This window comes from Papio anubis, chromosome 13 (genome assembly GCF_008728515.1).
Source record: "Papio anubis isolate 15944 chromosome 13, Panubis1.0, whole genome shotgun sequence".
Lineage (NCBI taxonomy): Eukaryota > Metazoa > Chordata > Mammalia > Primates > Cercopithecidae > Papio > Papio anubis.
In genome coordinates, this window is record NC_044988.1 from 106,427,664 (window position 1) to 106,446,588 (window position 18,925).

The following is an 18,925-nucleotide window of genomic DNA, read 5'->3' on the forward strand; positions in this document are numbered from 1 at the left end:
GGCCGGGTGCGGTGGCTCACGGCTGTAATCCCAGCACTTTGGGAGGCCAATGGGTGGATCACCTGAGGTCAGAGGTCAGTTCCAGACCATCCTGGCCAACATGGCGAAACCCCATCTCTACTAAAAGTACAAAACAGGCCGGGCGCGGTGGCTCAAGCCTGTAATCCCAGCACTTTGGGAGGCCGAGACGGGCGGATCACGAGGTCAGGAGATCGAGACCATCCTGGCTAACACGGTGAAACCCCGTCTCTACTAAAAAATACAAAAAACTAGCCGGGCGAGGTGGCGGGCGCCTGTAGTCCCAGCTACTCGGGAGGCTGAGGCAGGAGAATGGCGGGAACCCGGGAGGCGGAGCTTGCAGTGAGCTGAGATCCGGCCACAGCACTCCAGCCTGGGCGACAGAGCAAGACTCCGTCTCAAAAAAAAAAATAAAATAAAATAAAAAAAAAATAAAAGTACAAAACAACAGCCAGGTGTGGTGGCGGGTGTAGTCCCAGTTACTCGGAGGCTAAGGCGAGAGAATCACTCGAACCTGGGAGGTGGAGGTTGCAGTGAACCGAGATCGTGCCATGGCACTCCAGACTGGGTGATATAGCAAGGCTCCGTCTCAAAAAAAAAAAAAAAAAAAAGAAGGCAAACGACTTGAACAGGCATTTCTCCAAGAAGATGCACAAATGGCCAATAAGCACATGAACTAATCCCCAGCCCCGTTCGTCACTTGGGAAAAATGCACATCAAAACCACTATGTGAGGGCCACGGGGATGGCCACTGCCCACAAAACAGAAAGCAGCGAGTGCTGGCGAGGGCGTGGAGGCTGAGCCCTGGGCACTGCTGGTGGGAATGTGACATGGTTTCGCCACTGTGAAAAAATTATTGAAGTGGGGCCTCAATAAGTAAACAATGAATTACCACATGATCCAGCAATTCCATTTCTACTACTCAAAAGAACCAAAGAAGAGCCACAGGCAGGTGTGTGCACCCGCGCTTCCAACAGCCAAAATGGCATAGCCCTGGCGGAGGGAGCAGTAAACAAAAGTGGCGTTGCCATGCAGCGGATATTCAGCCTTAAAAGGGAATTTCTGAAGCGTCTTCGCGTATGAAGCTTAAAGACGCTGAGTGAAAGGAGCCCAAATAAAAGGACAAATCAGCCAGGTGCAGTAGCTCACGCCTGTCACCCTAGCACTGTGGGAGGCCGAGGCGGGTGGATCATGAGGTCAGGAGTTCGAGACCAGCCTGGCCAACATGGTGAAATCCTGTCTCTACTAAAAACACAAAAATTAGCTGGGCGTTGAGGGCACACACCTATAATCCCAGCTACTTGGGAGGCTGAGGCAGGAGAATCGTTTGAACCTGGGAGGCGGAGGTTGCAGTGAGCTGAGATTGCGCCATTGCACTCCAGCCTGGGTGATAGAATGAAACTCCATCTCAAAAAAAGGAAAAAAAAAAAAGGACAAATCGTGTGTGATTCTACTCACACGAGGAACTCCACACAGTGAGGTCCAGGGATAAAAAGCTGAACAGTGTTTTCCAGGGACTGGAGAGGGACATGAGGGGTCACTGTGTGATGGGGAAGAGGACCTTCAGTTTTAAGATGAAAAGGGTTCTGGAGATGAAGGTGATGGCTGCAGAACAGCATGAATGTGTGTAACGCCACCGACCTGTATGCTGGCAACAGAGTGAATGTAACACCACTGACGTGCACACCTGCAACAGCGTGAATGTGTGTAACGCCGCCGACCTGTATGCCTGCAACAGTGTGAATGTGTGTAACGCCACCGACCTGTATGCCGGCAACAGCGTGAATGTAACACCACCGACCTGCACGCCTGCAAGAGCATGAATGTGTAACGCCACCAACCTGCACGCCTGCAACAGCGTGAATGTGTAACGCCACCAACCAGTACGCCTGGAAATGGTTAAGGTGGTGCGTTTCCTCTGTTTTATCACAATAAAAAACCTGAAAACACACACACACACCCACACACACACACACACACATACACAGCACCTGCTGTGATAAGCAAAAGGTGGCTCCAGGGGAGCCACGTCCAGCCAGAAAGCCCGCCCCCTTACCTGAAACTTCTTAGCCCCTGTGAGGCGGGAGAGCTCCCGGAACTCCAGCTGAATGCTGGTCACCTCGGCCACCGTGCTGTCGGAGGTCCACCGTGGCGGGTGCGCGACTCCAGTGCCGATGTTCACATCTGAGTAAGGAATCTTGGATGGTGTTCTGAAGGCAGGCATTAGCCGATTTCCAAAATCCTCCTGGTATACGAGCAGAGCAGAGAACCAACGTTTCAGGTCACCCAGAGGCTTCGTCTACATGTCATGACTCTCGCCCTCTTGGCCCTAGTGGAGATGCTGAAGCTCTCTGGGGCCAACACAGCAGCAAAGGAAACGGGCATCACTGCACTGAGTGAATGTCTCTACAAGATCAGTGGTGATCAAAGTGGCTGCATCAGCTCACAAATATGGGCTCAGAAACAGACTCCAGTGCGTTTGAAGAGGAAAGAGGAAAACAGTCACATCCCCACAAGTCCGCTAAAGGGGGAACTCCTTGCATGCGAGTCCACTGTCTCCTTGCAGGACACCCCGAGACACTTACAGCTTTCCTCAGGAAGAGGCTGTCCCCAGACAGGTGGTAGGCACTCAGCAGCCCCCCCAGGATGCGGATCGTGCTCTCAAACAGGTTGACGTCCACGTCCTTTTCAAAGTGTAACTTCTTCGACACCCACTTCCTGGCTTCCTCAAATTCTGTAACATAAAACAATAAAGGATGCAGAGACAAATGGATGGGTCCAACGTTTTCCTATGATCTATCCATCTTCAATCTTCAAAATGCGTTTGGCTGGGCATGGTGGTTCACGCCTGTAATCCCAGCACTTTGGGAGGCTCAGGCAAGTGGACAGTTTGAGCCCAGGAGTTCAAGACCAGCCTGGGCAACATGGCAAAACCCCATCTCTACTAAAAATACAAAAATTAGCTGAGTGTGGTGGTGTGTGCCTGTGGTTCCAACTACTGGGGAGGGTGAGGCATGAGAATCGCTTGAACCTGGGAGGCAAAGACTGCAGTGAACTGAGATCGTGCCACTGCACTCCAGCCTGGGCCACGTCGCAAGACTCTGTCTCCAAAAACCTCACGTTTGAAACCAGGAGGCGAACGTTGCAATGAGCCGAGAGTGCGTCATTGCACTCCAGCCCAGGTAACAGTGTGAAACTCCATCTCAAAAACAAAAGCAAAAACAAAAAAATAAAAAACAATCCCACGTTCTGGGGCATTATCGCTCCCCTGCTGCAGGGCTTCAACATCACCTCCCGTCTCAAGCGGGTAAATCTTGAAGTCTCCAATATTTGTGAATAAAAGAGAGTCAGCAGTGCAGTCACTGTGACCACAAATGGGTGACAATCAAAGGCCATGATACAAAAAAATCACACAAGTAATTTACTGGTGGTCTTCAACCTATTCAAAAAATTAGATAAATGTTTAAAATATCGCTTAAATAACTGAAGACACATACTCCCAATTCAAAATGGATGTGCTGGTCTACGAAGGACGCTGCTGAGATCTGGACCCAGCGGGGCCCACAGTCACTCATCCCCACCACCCCCAGCTCCAAGAGCAGCACAGCCTGGAAATGCCCCTTGTACGTCCCCCAAAGAGGCCACGCTCAACTCCTGCAGAGGTCCGGGGACAGCTGCCCTGTGTGTGCCCTGGGTGGCTGGAGAAGAACAGGAACTGACCATAGTCAGCACGTCCACTGCTGCACCCAGGGGAAGGGAAAACCCATGGTCAGATGCAAACCACAGCGTTCACTCCACGTGCAACCCCCACTCTGCCTCAGCACACGAGGCCCACACGGAGGGCTCAGCCCCTCCCCAGAAAGCACCAGGTACCTTTCCTCAGACCCAAGATCCACATGGTGTCCAGTGCGTCGATCAGCGTGAGACCAAGGCCAAACCACTCGCTGAAGGACCTGGACACAGGCTTCAGCTCGTCGTGGCCCCACGCAAACTTGCGGTATCCTTTCCACGCGTGCAGGAAGACATCAATCACACCCTTCTGGCGATAGTTTGGATGCGCTGGTAGGAGAGAGAGAGAGCACAGGCCATGGCGGGCGTGGTCCCGGCGTCGGCACAGGTGGACACCCTCAGGCAGAGCGCTGCTGTGACCCCCATCAGGCAAAGATGACGGTGAGTTTGGGATGACGGGAAGAGCAGTGGTGGGCACAGCAAAGGGCGGGGCCACAGAGGCTGCAGCAGCCCCCAGGGAGAACACAGTCTGCCAAGGGCCTGAGGCCTCCGGAGGCTACACAGGATGGCACCTGGCACCCGACCACCAGCCTGGGGCCTGTGCACCTCCGCCTGGGCCTGGGCAGGCACGCCCTCCTTGGGCCTCGGTGGCCTCTGGCCAAAGGGACAAGACTGGTTGCCCTAAGGGCGCCGGGACAGCAGAGTGGAGCCTGTGGAGCAGCGGGTGAGTGTGGTGCCAACTCAGAATGTGAAACGCTGATGGGTGCAGACCTTGACACGAACACCCTCGACTCATACACACTCATTCTGCCGTATGGGCTTCAGGTGCTCCACAGGACTCACACTGCAGACGCACTAGAGTTGCCTTGGTCACTCTTTTTTTAATGGTATTTTTTTGGTCGGGCGTGGTGGCTCATGCCTGTAATCCCGGTACTCTGGGAGGCCGAGGTGGGCGGATCACCTGAGGTCAGGAGTTTGAGACCAGTCTGGCCGATATGGCGAAACCCCGTCTCTACTAAAAATACAAAAATTAGCTGGGCATGGTGGCGCGTGCCTGTAATCCCAGCTACTCGGGAGGCTGAGGCACGAGAATCACTTGAACCTGGGAGGTGGAGGTTGCAGTGAGGTGACAGAGCAAGACTCTGTCTCAAACATATATATATATATACTTTTTTTTTGTAGAGATAGGGCCTCACTATGTTGTCCAGGTTGGTCTTGAACTCCTGGACTCAAGCGATCCTCCTACCTCAGCCTCCCAAAGTGCTGGGATTACAAGCGTGAGCCACCACGCCCAGCCAACATTGACTAATGTGTGGACTGACACGCGTGTAACGGCATCATACCACACGTCCTCTCAGGAAAGGTTCTGAGGCCTCCTCGCGCTCATGGCTTGGCTCTGCCTCTGCACTCATTAATGCCGCAGAGATTGCTACACAACCCTCACAGGCCTGGGGCTAGGAGTCCCGGCTCTGGGCTCCCTCCCCACCTCGGAGACACCTGGGGGCATGATGAGAGCAGGGTTCCAGACTCAGCAATCTGCCCTGAGTCCCACAGACAAGCAAACGACTCTGGCGGTGGCGGCCTCAGCCCTGGTTTTCCGTTTGGAGAACGGGAGGGTGACCGGTTTACCGTGTCAGAGGGAGTCATGTGCGGGCAGCAAGCCACCCAGGTGCCAAGGCGAGAGACCGAGGGCACGAGCTGTTCTGGTCTAACAAAATATATAAAGTAAGAACAGTTCTACTAGATATAGATCATAGATACGATTATATATGAATATCATTAATCATCAGTTTCTAGCAATTACTCTTTACTCCAATATTAGAATAATCCTCGCTCTACAACTATAACCTAGGAAAAGCCAGGTCATACAGACATAGGAGCCGAGGGGACATAGTGAGAAGTGACCAGAAGACAGGAGTGTGAGCCTTCTTTATGCCTGGGCAGGGCCACCAGAGGGCGCCTTGGTCTAGCGGTAATGCCAGCATCTGGGAAGACGCCCGCTACCAAGTGGACCGTGGTCTAGCAGCAGCGGCAGTGCCAAGGAAAAGTACCCACTACTTAGCGGACCGGGAAAGGGAGTCCCCGTTTCCTGGGGAAGTTCAGAGAAGACTCTACTCCTCTACCTCTTGTGGAGGGCTTGACAGTCAGGCACGCCTGCAGTTATCCGGAGGCCTAACTGTCTCCCTGAGATGCTGTGCTTCAGTGGTCACGCTCCTGGTCTGCCTTCGTGTTCCATCCTGTACACCTGGCTCTGCCTTCTAGATAGCAGCAGCAAATTAGTGAAAGTACTAAAAACCTCTGATACGAAGAAATAATGGCGTAGGCTGTGTCCTCTCTGTCTCTCCGCCTCGGCTGCCAAACAGGGAAGGGCCCCTTGTCCAGTGGACACATGACTCTCGTGACCTTGTCAATCATCGGAGATGACTCACACGCCTTGCCCTGCCCCTTTTGCCTTGTATCCAATAAATATCAGCGCAGCCTGGCATTCGGGGCCACCACCGGTCTCTGCGTCTTGGTGGTAGTAGTCCCCCGGGCCCAGCTGTCTTTTCTTTTATCTCTGTCTTGTGTCTGTATTCCTACAATCCCTCGTCTCCGCACACGGGGAGAAAAAGCCATCAACCCTGTGGGGCTGGACCCGACAGTCATGAGGCTGAGAGAGGCCAGCGTGCACTGAGCTTGGCTGAAGGCCCGCACCTGGGAGGCCCCCAACAAATGGTGCTCAGAATGAAGCGGCCTGCAGAGCGGCCTGGGACTGGCCAGGCCGAGACCGGGGATGCAGCACGGGCAGCAGTCTCCAGGGATCCCGTGGGGCAGCCTGGCCCAGACACAAATCTCCCACACACACCTTCTTCTGCAGCCACATGCTCAGGGACAGCAGGCCAAGAGCCACATGATGTCACCACGGTTGCAGAGCCAGTGAGAACTCAGACAACAGGGGGATGCCGAAGGGCAAGGTGCACACCAGGGCTGGGGGGCCACCCACCACGGCTGAGACGAAGCCTGCACCCATCAGCCACCAGCCCCCAAGCGCCCGGGGAGGAAGGGGTGCAGGCGTGGCCTCACCTGGGGTGCCCTGTGTCCTGGCCGGTGGCAGGGGAGGCTTGGTGGGCACTTCTGCTTTTCTTGAAGGGAGCTCGGTGCCCCGCTCAGGCTCGATCACCGCTCCCCTCCAGCTTCGGGGGAGAAGGAAGGGCGTCAGCTGCCGTCAAACACGTGTGGCTCCGTGTTTCCCATCCCCACGCTCCATACCCACAGCCAAGGCAGGGCCCTGCACCCGTCACGGCCCCATCTTCCTGCGGTGCAGGCTGCTGAGTGGCAGGAAACACACAGTTCAGTCCTGAGCTCCCGTGCCTGAGAGTCAAGACCACAGCACCGCCCCAAGGTCAAGGCTGGCCTGAGGTCAGAGACCAGAGCTTGGAGAATCATGAGAAATACCTCTGCAGAGGCCGGAGGCAGGGGGCCTCTACGGTGGAGGTCCAGAGAATCTGTCATCCAGACAGGGGCACTAATGACTGTGAGGTGGCCCCAGGATGCCAGGATGGCCACACAGACGGGGGCTGTCCCTACACACGAGAGGCATGGCCACTCAAACTCCCCATCCAGAGTTCCGTCCGATGGCCATCAGGAACGGCTACGACCTCCTAGCTGTGGCTGGGCCTGAGCGTTCTCTTGGGGCCCTGTGGTGAATATGTCCCAGGCTCAGCGAAAGGCCTCTTACATCCACAGAAGGCTTATATGCTGGGAGTACGAATGTGGCACTTTTGATAGGCTGAGGTCAAATGCTCTTTTGCTCTGGAAGTAAAGCCTCCTTGCATTCATGCCAACGCTAACTAGAGTGCAGTGGCCTCAGATTCTCCACTCGAGTGCAGCGGCCTCAAATTCTCCTCTTGGCAGTGAGGACCACCCACATGCACACATCCACGCCTCTCACCATGCACCTGAGTTCAGGGCCTCTGGGCCCGTTTCTTCAGAGCCCATTTCTCATGGCTGACAGTGCTTGTCTCAGGCCACTCCTGCACAGCAGCCCTCACTGGCCCTGGCTCTGTCCACAAAGCAGAGCTCAGGTCTGGCCCACACTTTGTGGGGGAGAGAGGATGCCTGCGGGGAGCCCTGCCTTCCGCCTCAATTACATCAACTCTGTTTCTAAGAGCATAACATGGAGCCGGAAACGAGGCTGAGATGCCCCAGCACCGAATGAAGCTTCACCGGGATCCACAACCTGGACCTGACCAACCAGGCAGAGGACAGCACCCTGGGAGCCTGGGCACTGGGCAACTCCCTCTCCCTCTGCTCTCTGCTTGACCAGATGGGGCTCGCGAAAGGAGGTGGCCCAGGCAGCCAGTGTCCACCTCTGAGCCTGGCTCCCCATCCCCACCCACCCGTGCACCCTTCACACCACACGAAATGTTCTGAGACATTATTGCATACCATGAGGACATTATCGGGGACCTAATTTAGCTCTGACCTCCAGTTTTAAAAATTCGATTCTGTAATCTAAGGTTGATGAAGACAGATTATAGAGCATACATTGTCAGTTTCAAAGGAAAATAGATCTCAAACACAACGTGTTTTCGCGACCTTGTTTTTTGGAATATAAAGGCCTGAGCTGCGGGGTGCAGCCTGCCCTGCGCTCTGTACCTGATGACCGTCCGCTGCGGGTCTCCTTCCGGGCGGGGGTCCACAGGGGCTTCTTCCCTTTTCATGGCCTCCTCCTGGGTCCCATCCTTCAGGTCTTGGCTGGGGGGTCTAATCTGCAGGTGAGGTGGTCCCCGCTGGACGCGTCTTTGTGATTTCTGCAGAGAAATCAGTCACACACGAAATCATGGGGCGCCTGCGAGCTGCCCTTCTTTCCCTCTACGGGACGCCCTCAGGTGCAGCCCACACCTCACTGACTGAGCTTCCACCTCACCTCAGACTAAATTACTTTCGTTTTTCAACACGACAGGCAGCTTCAGAACACAGCTCTTAGAAGCCTGGGGACACTGCCCACTGGCTAATCGGTCCCAGGCAAAGCGCTTCAGCCCCTCCCGCGGTGGGAATATTTCCAAACTCTCACAGGTCCTAAAGGCTTCGTAAGAAAGGGCTGCAGCAAACACCAGCTCCAGCAACAGCTCTGGGTCCCCAGGCCTCCCGCACAGTCATCGCAACGTGAGTAAGACGCCCACATCCTCACTACAAAGCACAAAGCTTCCGATGACATATGGAGCTGGGTTCCCCTTGCCAGGCGCCCCCCTGCTGTGTGATGCGGGTCTTCTGGCCACCCCCCACCGCCCCGTTCCCTGTTTCCACACCTGCAGGCACAGAGCCCCATCCTCTGCTTCCTTCCCCGTGTGAACAGGAGCGTGGGAAAGCTGCAGACTGTGTCACAGACCGAGGCTTAGTTCCTCCGGAGTCTAGAGGCAAATTCATTCTCTCCTATGGCCTCAGTTTTCTGTGGTATTGCCAAACCTTGATTTTCATTATTATTATCATAGAGACAGGGTCTCCTTACGTTGCCCAGGCTGGTCTCAAACTCCTGGCCTCACGAATTCCTCCTGCCTTGGCTTCCCAAAGTGCTGGGATGACAGGTTGGAGCCACCACACCCGGCCCAAACCATAATTTTGTACTTCTTTACTGATGGATGTTTAGATTGCTCCACTTTTTTTTTTTTTTTTTTTTTTTTAAAGGAAAGAGTGACTACTTATGGCTGGGCACGGTGGCTCACGCCTGTAATCCCAGCACTTTGGGAGGCTGAGGCAGGTGGATCACCTGAGGTCAGGAGTTCAAGACCAACCTGGCCAACATGGTGAAACATCATCTCTACTCAAAGTACAAAAAATTAGCCAGGCATGGTGGCACATGCCTGTAATCCCAGTCAGAGTCTTGCTTTGTCACCCAGGCCAGAGTGCAATGGTGCAATCTTGGCTCACTGCAACTTCCACCTCCTGGGTTCAAGCAACTCTCCTGCCTCAGCCTCCCAAGTAGCTGGGATTACAGGCACCCACCACCATGCCAGGCTAATATTTTGTATTGTTAGTAGAGCCAGGATTTCACCATGTTGGCCAGGCTCGTTTTGAACTCCTGGTGTCAAACAATCCACCCATCTTGGCCTCCCAAAGTGCAGGGATTACAGGCGTGAGCCACCACGCCTGGCCCCAGCCTGTTTTTTTTTTTCTGCCTGCCTCGGCCTCTCAAAGTGCTGGGATGACAGATGTGAGCCACTGGTTCCACTGTGTGTTTGTCTAGTCTCTTCCCCACCAGGTCGCGCAATCACTGTCCTCTTCATTTCCCTGCTATTGAGTCCACAGTGGGAGGTCGGAAGAAACTATTAGAATTACATCACTAAGATCATCTAGTCTTAAATCACCATTACGAGGGTCAGGTGCGGTGGCTCACACCTGTAATCCTAGCACTTTGGGAGGCCGAGGCAGGAGGATCACTTCAGCCCAGGAGTTCCAGACCAGCCCCAGGTAAATAAAAGGAGACCTCACCTCTACAAAATGCAAGTTAGCCAGGCGTGGTGGCACATCCCGGTAATCCCAGCTACTTGGGAGGCTGAGGCAGGAGAATCACTTGAACCTGAGATATGGAGGTTGAAGTGAGCCAAGACTGTGCCACTGCACTCTAGCCTAAACAGAGTGAGACTCTGTCTAAAAAAAAAAAAAGGCCAGGCTATGGAGAACATGTGAACCCGGGAGGCGAGCTTGCAGTGAGCTGAGATCCCGCCACTGCACTCCAGCCTGGGCTGCAGAGCCGGTGACTCCGCCTCAAAAAAAAAAAAAAAAAAAAAAAAGGCCAGGCTGAAAGGGTTTCAAGCCCAATCCTAGCAATTTTGGGAGGCTGAGACGGGCGGATCACTTAGGTCAGGAGATCGAGACCACTGCTTTTGGCCAACACACAGGAAACCCCTGTCTCTACAAAAAAATACAAAAACTAGTCGTGGGCGGTGGCAGGCCACCGGTAGTCCCACCACCCCACACGGGAGGCTGAGGCAGGAGGAATGGTGAACCCGGGAGGTGGAGCTTGCAGGAGCCGAGATCCGCCACTGCACTCCAGCCTGGGTGACAGAGCGAGACTCCCTCTCAGAAAAAAAAAACAACAAAAAAAAACAAACATCATGAGTTCAATGATCACAGTTTTATGATCTTGTTGGGACGTTCATCTGAGTTTTAGTTTTATTCCCAAATTTTCAATAGAGGTTTGAATTTTGATAGGGAGTCAATGGATTTACAGATTAATTTAGGGAGAACTTAAATATTTTATTTATCTATTTATTTTCAGACAGAGTCTTGCTCTGTCGCCCAGGCTGGAGTGCAGTGGTGCGATCTTGGCTCACTGCAACCTCCGCCTCCTGGGTTCATGCCATTCTCCTGCTTCAGCCTCCTGAGTAGCTGGGACTACAGGCGCCTGCTACCACGCCTGGCTAATTCTGTTTTTGTGTTTTTAGTAGAGATGGGGTTTTCACCATGTTAGCCAGGATGGTCTCAATCTCCTGACCTCGTGATCCACTGCTTCGGCCTCCCAAAGTCCTGGGATTACAGGCGTGAGCCACCGCGCCCGGCCACTTAAATCTTTACAACACAAGAATAAAATGTCTAATTATTTAGGTCTTTTCAAATACCTTGAGTGTTATACTTTTATTCATACTGACCTTCTGTGTTTTAATATCAGGATTATTCCTGTGAACTTGGTGGCATTCTTTTCTTCTTATTGTGATGGAGATCTCTTTTCTTTTTTTTTTTTGTCGAGACGGAGTCTCACTGTCACCCAGGCTGGAATGCAGTGGCGCGATCTCAGCTTGCTGCAACTTCAGCCTCCCAGGTTCAGGCGATTCTCTTGCCTCAGCCTCCTGAGTAGCTGGGATTACAGGCACACACCACCACGCCTGGCTAATTTTTGTATTTTTAGTAGAGACGGGGTTTCACCATGCTGGCCAAGCTGGGGTCTCAAACTCCTCACCTCAAACCTCAAGTGATCCGCCTGCCTCGGCCTCCCAAAGTGCTGGAACTACAGGCGTGAGCCACTGCATCCTGCCGAGATCTCTTTTCAATAATATTTTCTAATTGATTACTGCTACTATATAGCAAAGTTCTCTAAACCTAATTTCTTTTTTTTTTTTTTTTTTTTTTTTTGAGACGGAGTCTCGCTCTGTCGCCCAGGCTAGAGTGCAGTGGCCGGATCTCAGCTCACTGCAAGCTCCGCCTCCCGGGTTTACGCCATTCTCCTGCCTCAGCCTCCCAAGTAGCTGGGATTACAGGCGCCCACCACCTCGCCCGGCTAGTTTTTTGTATTTTTTAGTAGAGACGGGGTTTCACCGGGTTAGCCAGGATGGTCTCGATCTCCTGACCTCGTGATCCGCCCGTCTCGGCCTCCCAAAGTGCTGGGATTACAGGCTTGAGCCACCGCGCCCGGCCTCTAAACCTAATTTCTAAGCCTGATGAAGTCATAAGAAGCATACTTGGTAAAGGATGAAATATTCTAACTCACAACAGTCATACAAATAATAAAGGAAAATATGAAATTCCTAAGACTCATCAAAGGACACGGACAGCTTCCGGGATGGAAGCACACACGGCCGCTCATCACCTCTCCTCTCCTGTAAGTGTCCCTGCTTCCAGGCGAGACACACAAACGTCTATGAAAAGCAGGTACCAGTTTTTGACTGTCGCGTCGGAAACATTACCAACACGAGAATGCCCAGTGCTGCCAGGGTACCACTGACTGCTACTCTCAGCACCGTAGCAGGGGAAGCAAATTTGGGAATAGTTTGTCATGATACACGTCATAGGACTTCAAAATATTCACCACCTTAACTCTTAATAGTTTATGTACTACGGATGTAATGGGGACGTTTACAAATGAAGAAATAATCAACAGATAAATGACTTAGAAATGATGGTTTATCCAAGCAATGGAGAAGAGCTATAAAAATCTGCATGAAAGGGAACATTCTCATGTGCATAAAAAAAAAAAAATAGGGGCCGGGCGTGGTGGCTCACACCTGTAATCCCAGCACTTTGGGAGGCTGGGCAGGCGGATCCACAGGTGAGAGGTCAGAGACCATCCTGGCTAACACAGTGAAACCCGTCTCTACTAAAACTACAAAAAATTAGCCCGGTGTGATGTGAGGCATGCCTGTAGTCCCAGCTACTAGGGAGGCTGAGGCAGAGAATAAGCGTGAACCGGGGAGGCGGGCTGCAGTGAGCCCGAGATTGCGCCACTGCACTCCAGCCTGGGCGACAGAGCAAGACTCCGCCTCAAAAAAAAAAAAAAAAAAAATAAAGGACCAATCCAGCCCCTAACCCTCAATTATGTATACACGTGTGTATCCACATGCCAATCCAGAACCTAACCCTCAATTATGTATACATGTGTTTATCCAAATAAAATTATCATTTTTTTTTTTTTTTTTTTTTGAGACAGGGTCTCCCTGTCATCCAAGCTGGATCATAGCTCACTGTAGCCTCAACCTCCTTGGCTCAAGCGATCCTCCCACCTCAGCCTCCCAGGTAGCTGGGACTATAGGCATGCACCATCATGCCTGGCTAATTTTTTTTTTTGGTAGAGATGGGAGTCTCACCGTGTTGCCCAGGCTGGTAAGCAATCTGCCTGCCTTGGCCTCTGAAAGTGCTGGGATTACAGGTGAGAGCCACCACACCTGGCCAAATAAATTGAAAGACATATACCAAGTGTTTCAAGAGTTGGACTGGAAACGGGTAATATGGCTGTGTTTTCCCCTTTATACCTTCTCAATGTTCCCATTTTCTCTCCTAAGTCCCTATAACATTTGAAATTAGCCAGCTGTGATGTCTCATGCCTATGATCCCAGTACTTTGGGAGACTGAGGCAGGAGGATCACTTGAGCTCAGGAGTTAGAGACCAGTCTGGGCATCATAGTGAGACCTCATCTCTATTAAAATATAATTTTAAAACTTAAAAAAAATTGAAATCAATCAAAGTAAAATGTTAACAGAAAGGGATCTGGCCTAAACACAGTCTCATTCCTAACCAGGTCTAGATAAGTGCCAGGGTCTGAACAGGAGAGGCGGTGCAAGTGGTCCCTGGAAGGCAGGATGTCTCCAAGTCGACACTTGAGAAAGACACAGAATATTCACCACCCACCACCCCAGCTGCTCCTGGACACTAGGTACTGGCTTGTGGGTCACTTGTGAGGGGTGGAAACACATCTTTCAACGGAAAAAATGCCACAGTCTGCTCTCAGGCAGTTATGATACTCCATATGCAAAGGAGAGGAAGGACCAAAGAAGGAAAGGAAGCACCTGTCGGCTTTCAAGTCAGAAAAATTCAATTTGTAGACAAAGACCTTGGTCAAAGGCGGAAGCCCTTACACCCAAGAGTGTGGAGCCGTGGCCCCATGGCCAATCAAGAACAGGAGTCTCCCACCAGGCACGGCACCTTCTCGGGGCCAATTCCCACCCTACACCCTCTGCCCTGCTAGACCACCCTTGGAGAAGCTGCTCAGCGACAGGAATGCTGCCTTTGAAAGGAGAATGTGGGCTTGCTTCCTTCTGCTCTTTGGTACTGTCCATCCCCTCTCTATTGAGCTTACAGCAATTTTAAAAGGACACATTTTCTTGTTAAAGAAATCAAAGGGCCGGGCGCAGTGGCTCATGTCTGTAATCCCAGCACTTTGTGAGGCTGAGGCGGGAAGATCATGAGGTCAGGAGTTCGAGACCAGTCTGGCCAACACAGTGAAACACCGTCTCTACTAAAAATACAAAACTTAGCCAGGCATGGTGGCATGTGCCTGTAATCCCAGCTACTTGGGAGGCTGAGGCAGGAGAATCGCTTGAACCCGAGAGGTGGAGGTTGCAGTGAGCAGAGGTCACCACCACTGCACTCCAAGCCTAGGCGACAGAGTGAGACTCCGTCTCAAAAAAAAAAAAAAAAAAAGGCTGGAAGTGGTGGTTCACACCTGTAATCCCAGCACTTTGGGAGGCAGAGGTGAGCAGATCATGAGGTCAGGAGATTGAAATCATCCTGGTTAACACAGTGAAACCCCATCTCTACTAAAAATACAAAAATTAACCAGGCATCATGGCACACGCCTGTAGTCCCAGCTACTCGGGAGGCTGAGGCAGGAAAATCACTTGAACCCGGGAGGCAGAGGTTGCAGTGAGCCGAGATCGTGCCACCGTGCTCCAGCCTGGGCAACAGAGCCAGACTCTGCCTCAAAAAAAGAAAAAACTTCAAAACGCCCCCACAGCAGTCTGAGGGTGACCCAAGCTCATGGGGGCCAATGCCACTCTTGCTGGATCCATGGCCAGTGGGCAGCAGCCTGCCTCCATCTCCCAGCCCAGGAGCTGTTCCTCGGCAGGTTACCACTCCCAAGGCCGCTGTTAGAAAGCGCTGTGTGTCCCTATCACAGCCCTGAAGGGAAGTGAAACCCCCACCTGGTGCTGAGGACTCTGGTCACAGGTGAAGCTCCCAAGGCACTCCCACACCTCCTAGACACAATCACAGATGTACCAACAACAGTAACTAATACCCTAAGGGCCTTCCAAGCAGCCACACCAGAGTCAGCACCACCCTGGTGTTCTCAAGAGCGTTGAGGATTTGGCTGTTCTTCCTGAACCAAACATTCACTGACAGGACATTTTCCTGGTTCTCCGGCTGCCTCCTGACCCATCCCCAGTCTCCACTGCCCCTGCCCTCCTCCCTGACCCCAATCTTCTCAACCTGGTGACACCCAGACTAGGCCTGGCCCCTTCTTACCACCTTTCCAGACGACACAAACCACCTGTACCAGGGACTCCTAAAACCTGTCTCCCCTGGTAGACTCTGATCCTGGCACCACCTGCCCACCAAGGTCTCCACGGTGCCTCCCAGGCATCTCACAGTGGGCAGATCCAAAATGGAGCCCCTCAGTGTCCCCAAGCCAGAGCCTGTGCAGCCTGTGCTGGCCCCTCCACCCGGAGACCTGCCCTCTTTCTCCCAAGGCCACTCCTGCAGAGCCCTCCTCCCCCCACTCAGCTTTTCCCACAGCCAGGCAGCTCTCCTGGCCTTCTGCCCTCCACTGTGTCTCCACCCAGCAGCCAGAGCAGTTTCACAGTAAACATCTCAGACATCCAGTCCATGCCAAAATCTTCCCACACACATCAACTGAACACTCCAGTGCTGCCTCCAGGATCTGCAGGACCAAGGCTGGTCTGAGCCAATCCCTGCTCCCTCTCCCAGCCCTGAGAATTTCACCTTCCCGCATATGCCAAGGTCCTCCTTGCCTCAGGCAGTTTCACTCAGGCTCAAGTCTGCCTCTCCCCACCCTGCCTGGTGCCAGCAGCTTCTCAGCCCTCAGATCTTGCCCTCAGTGCCACGGCCTCCCTGAGCACTCAGGACCAGCCACCGTTCTTCACCAGTGCCCTGCTCTTTTCCACGCAGGATGTACACCATGTGCCACCTGCCTCTGCCCGTCTGTGCCTGGTTTCTCACTAGCCTCGCCTACCAGCTGTGGCTTCTCGAGAGGAAACAGGTCTGTCTTATTCAACACTGCACAGTCAGAAGTAAAATGGGAACTGGCCACGGCTGGTCTTCAAGAAGAATGAAGCAAAGACTATGCCTCTCTTTCCCCAAGTATGATCCGACCAGTCCAGAATGAGAGAGAGGTAAACACATGGTAACAAATGGTAAAGGAAAATAATTATTTTTAATCTTCAGTGGTTTGAAATGCCTCTGGATTGAACCCCAGTTATAACTCCACACCATTTGCTCAAAGTACCTGCGATGAAGTCTCTGGGGAGTCCTCAGGGTCGGTGTCTGCCTTCTGAGGAGCTGGTAAGACAGGTGGATTTGCTGGTTTCAACCCAGTGATTTCTGGCCTCATCTTCTGCTCTTCCTCTAGCCTGAAAGCCAGAGCTGAATAAGAGAAGCTATTTTATTTCAAATATGCCACAAGGCCTACAAGAGATTTAAACTGCTTCATAAAAACGCTTGGCAGGTGCTATCCCTTACAAATCAACATTATGAGACCTGATAGTGACTGAAATTAATTCGACAATAGCCCAAGGGAATGAATTCTTTTTCAAAACACTTGGCAGTTTGTGTCCTTATCCATAACACAGAACCTCAAATCTTTTGCCTTCCTATTTTCCATTCAGGGACGTTCAGCGTGTGGCAGGTGGGCAGGAGTCCTTTAGCTCTGCTCCACAGAGAAGAATCTTAGACCGACTGACAAGAGATTCTCTACGTCCTCACCACAACTCTGCCTGGTCTTTTCCAAATACATGCTAATGAGTGTTATGAAATTAGTGTGGTTGGCCGGGCGCGGTGGCTCAAGCCTGTAATCCCAGCACTTTGGGAGGCCGAGACGGGCGGATCACGAGGTCAGGAGATCGAGACCATCCTGGCTAACACGGTGAAACCCCGTCTCTACTAAAAAATACAAAAAACTAGCCGGGCGAGGTGGCGGGCGCCTGTAGTCCCAGCTACTCGGGAGGCTGAGGCAGGAGAATGGCGTCAACCCGGGAGGCGGAGCTTGCAGTGAGCTGAGATCAGGCCACTGCACTCCAGCCTGGGCGACAGAGCGAGACTCCGTCTCAAAAAAAAAAAAAAAAAAAAAAATAGAAATTAGTGTGGTTATTTAGGTTGAGTATTCAAGCCCACCACCTGATTTACTCTATGAGGGAGGCTGGACGTATCGGTACTTACACCAGATGCCTAGAAAGCAGTCAGACAGCATCAAATTGACATCTGTGTTCTAGACAAGTGGTTAAATACAGCTCTACCTTTCCCTTTATCTTGATTTCTTGCCAATTCATTGCCATATATGCCTCCTGGAGCTGTTTAAGGTAGAATGCAAGATTGCTTCTGCCCAATCAAACCTCAACACTGATATCATTTTCAAGTACACGTATTTCTGATACCTTTCCAATGGTCAGCCAAGTTGATGTAGAAGAGGAGTCCACAGAAAATCAGAAAGGCAAGGAGGAAGAGAATCATATTCCGCTGCAATCTTGACAGTTGCTTCCATTTCTAAGAGAGGTACAGAGAATGACATTTCTTACTGAATATATCACACGGAAAGTCTCAACTGTCACAAATTGTGAGGAAAATAAGGAATGCAGGAAGATCCAGTGTTCAGCTCTATTTCTTTCTTTCTTTCTTTTTGAGACAGGGTCTCATTCTGTCACACCTAGGCTGGAGTGTAGTGGGTGGAACGCGGCACGAGCCACCGTGCCCAGCCAGCTCTATTTATTTTGAATGGGGAAAAGTTCCCTCTCAGCAGGGAGTAGGAACATTGCTGGGACAATACTACAGATGTCATTAATACAGTAGCGTGAATAAGAAAAAAGTAGAAACATTTCTGTCATACTTCATCAGCAGTGGAAAAAGACTCCCGTGATTCCCACAGATGTAACCCAGGCACCGCCCAGGCGATGCATGGGTCCGGATGTGGTAAAGTTATCAATGCCTTTCGTCCTGAGACCACCACGAACACACCAGGAGCCAACCAAGAGGGGCTCATTTCTCACTGTACTGAGGGGAGCATACACCACGAGGAACCTCCGGTTTCTGCTCCAAGAGGGGCAGGCGCCTGGGCCAGGAGGACCTTGCAGAAAAGCGAACAAAGCCCAGAAAACCTGCTGGGGCTCCAAGCCCTCCTCCCATCACCGCCCCGCAGAATTCGGGCCCCTGAGACCGCTGCAGCCCCGACCCGGAACGCACATTTGCCCCTTTTTGCAGGGAAGGGGTGGAGAGGGCGGCGCAGGGGGAGTCGAGTCCGCCCGCCCAGGCCCCGCTAGAAGCCGCAGGCTGGGAGGGCGGCGGGCACAGCGGCCCCGGGCCCCGGTCAGCCCGGCGCGGCCCTCACCCTCCAGCACGAGCGCCGCCGCCAACTCTTGCTGTTGTCATAGCTCTCGCCAAAGCTCAGCGTCACCGAGATGAAGTCCCGATGAGGCGGCGGCGGCGGCGGTGGGTACATGAGTACGGTGGTGGCTACAGCCCAAGGGGCCCCGCCCACTGGCGGCGTCAGGAAGTCCGACTGAGAGGAACCGACAGCTCCGCTTCTCCTGCCCTCGCAGGCAGCCATTGCACCGCCGTCAAGAGCCCGTCCATCGCACGGATACACGATTGCGCATGCGCCACGTCTCTATGCGACCACTGCGCCTGCGCCTGTCTCCGCCCGTTCCAGCGTACGGGACTGCGTTCTACGACGGCTGAGTCAGAGAACGGCTGCGACTC

At 52.6% G+C, this 18,925-nt stretch overlaps 1 protein-coding gene and 1 non-coding gene across 3 annotated transcripts; both read right to left on the reverse strand.

Annotated features, from left to right (window-relative positions):
- Nucleotides 1-1,379: 1,379 nt before the first annotated feature.
- Nucleotides 1,380-18,923, reverse strand: LOC101010071 (endoplasmic reticulum mannosyl-oligosaccharide 1,2-alpha-mannosidase). 2 transcript variants are annotated; one of them, XM_031654729.1, is made up of 8 exons: nt 18,555-18,923; nt 17,608-17,716; nt 16,464-16,600; nt 8,386-8,540; nt 6,811-6,920; nt 3,892-4,077; nt 2,604-2,752; nt 1,380-2,263 (listed from the first exon to the last, which is right to left on the reverse strand). In XM_031654729.1, exons 1-8 carry the CDS (start codon nt 18,771-18,773, stop codon nt 1,556-1,558), a joined length of 1,773 nt encoding a protein of 590 aa, XP_031510589.1. In that variant the 5' UTR covers nt 18,774-18,923; the 3' UTR covers nt 1,380-1,555. The 2 variants fall into 2 exon arrangements, with proteins under 2 accessions (XP_031510589.1, XP_031510590.1); XM_031654730.1 differs by having other exon boundaries at nt 1,381-2,263; nt 18,410-18,692.
- Nucleotides 9,990-10,075, reverse strand: LOC116270151. The gene has a single exon (XR_004178081.1). It is a non-coding gene; the product is annotated as a small nucleolar RNA SNORD62 (small nucleolar RNA).
- Nucleotides 18,924-18,925: the final 2 nt, after the last annotated feature.

What these genes read in the sequence shown, in the direction of transcription:
- LOC101010071 (XM_031654729.1), bottom strand. Translation starts at nt 18,773, where the DNA reads ATGGCTGCCTGCGAGGGCAGGAGAAGCGGAGCTGTCGGTTCCTCTCAG. An exon ending in CAGGACACAGGGCACCCCAG is followed by an intron (nt 4,078 to 6,810) that starts GTGAGGCCACGC and finishes CTCTCCTACCAG; the next exon opens with CGCATCCAAACTATCGCCAG. An exon ending in GCCTCTTCCTGAGGAAAGCT is followed by an intron (nt 2,264 to 2,603) that starts GTAAGTGTCTCG and finishes CTCGTATACCAG; the next exon opens with GAGGATTTTGGAAATCGGCT.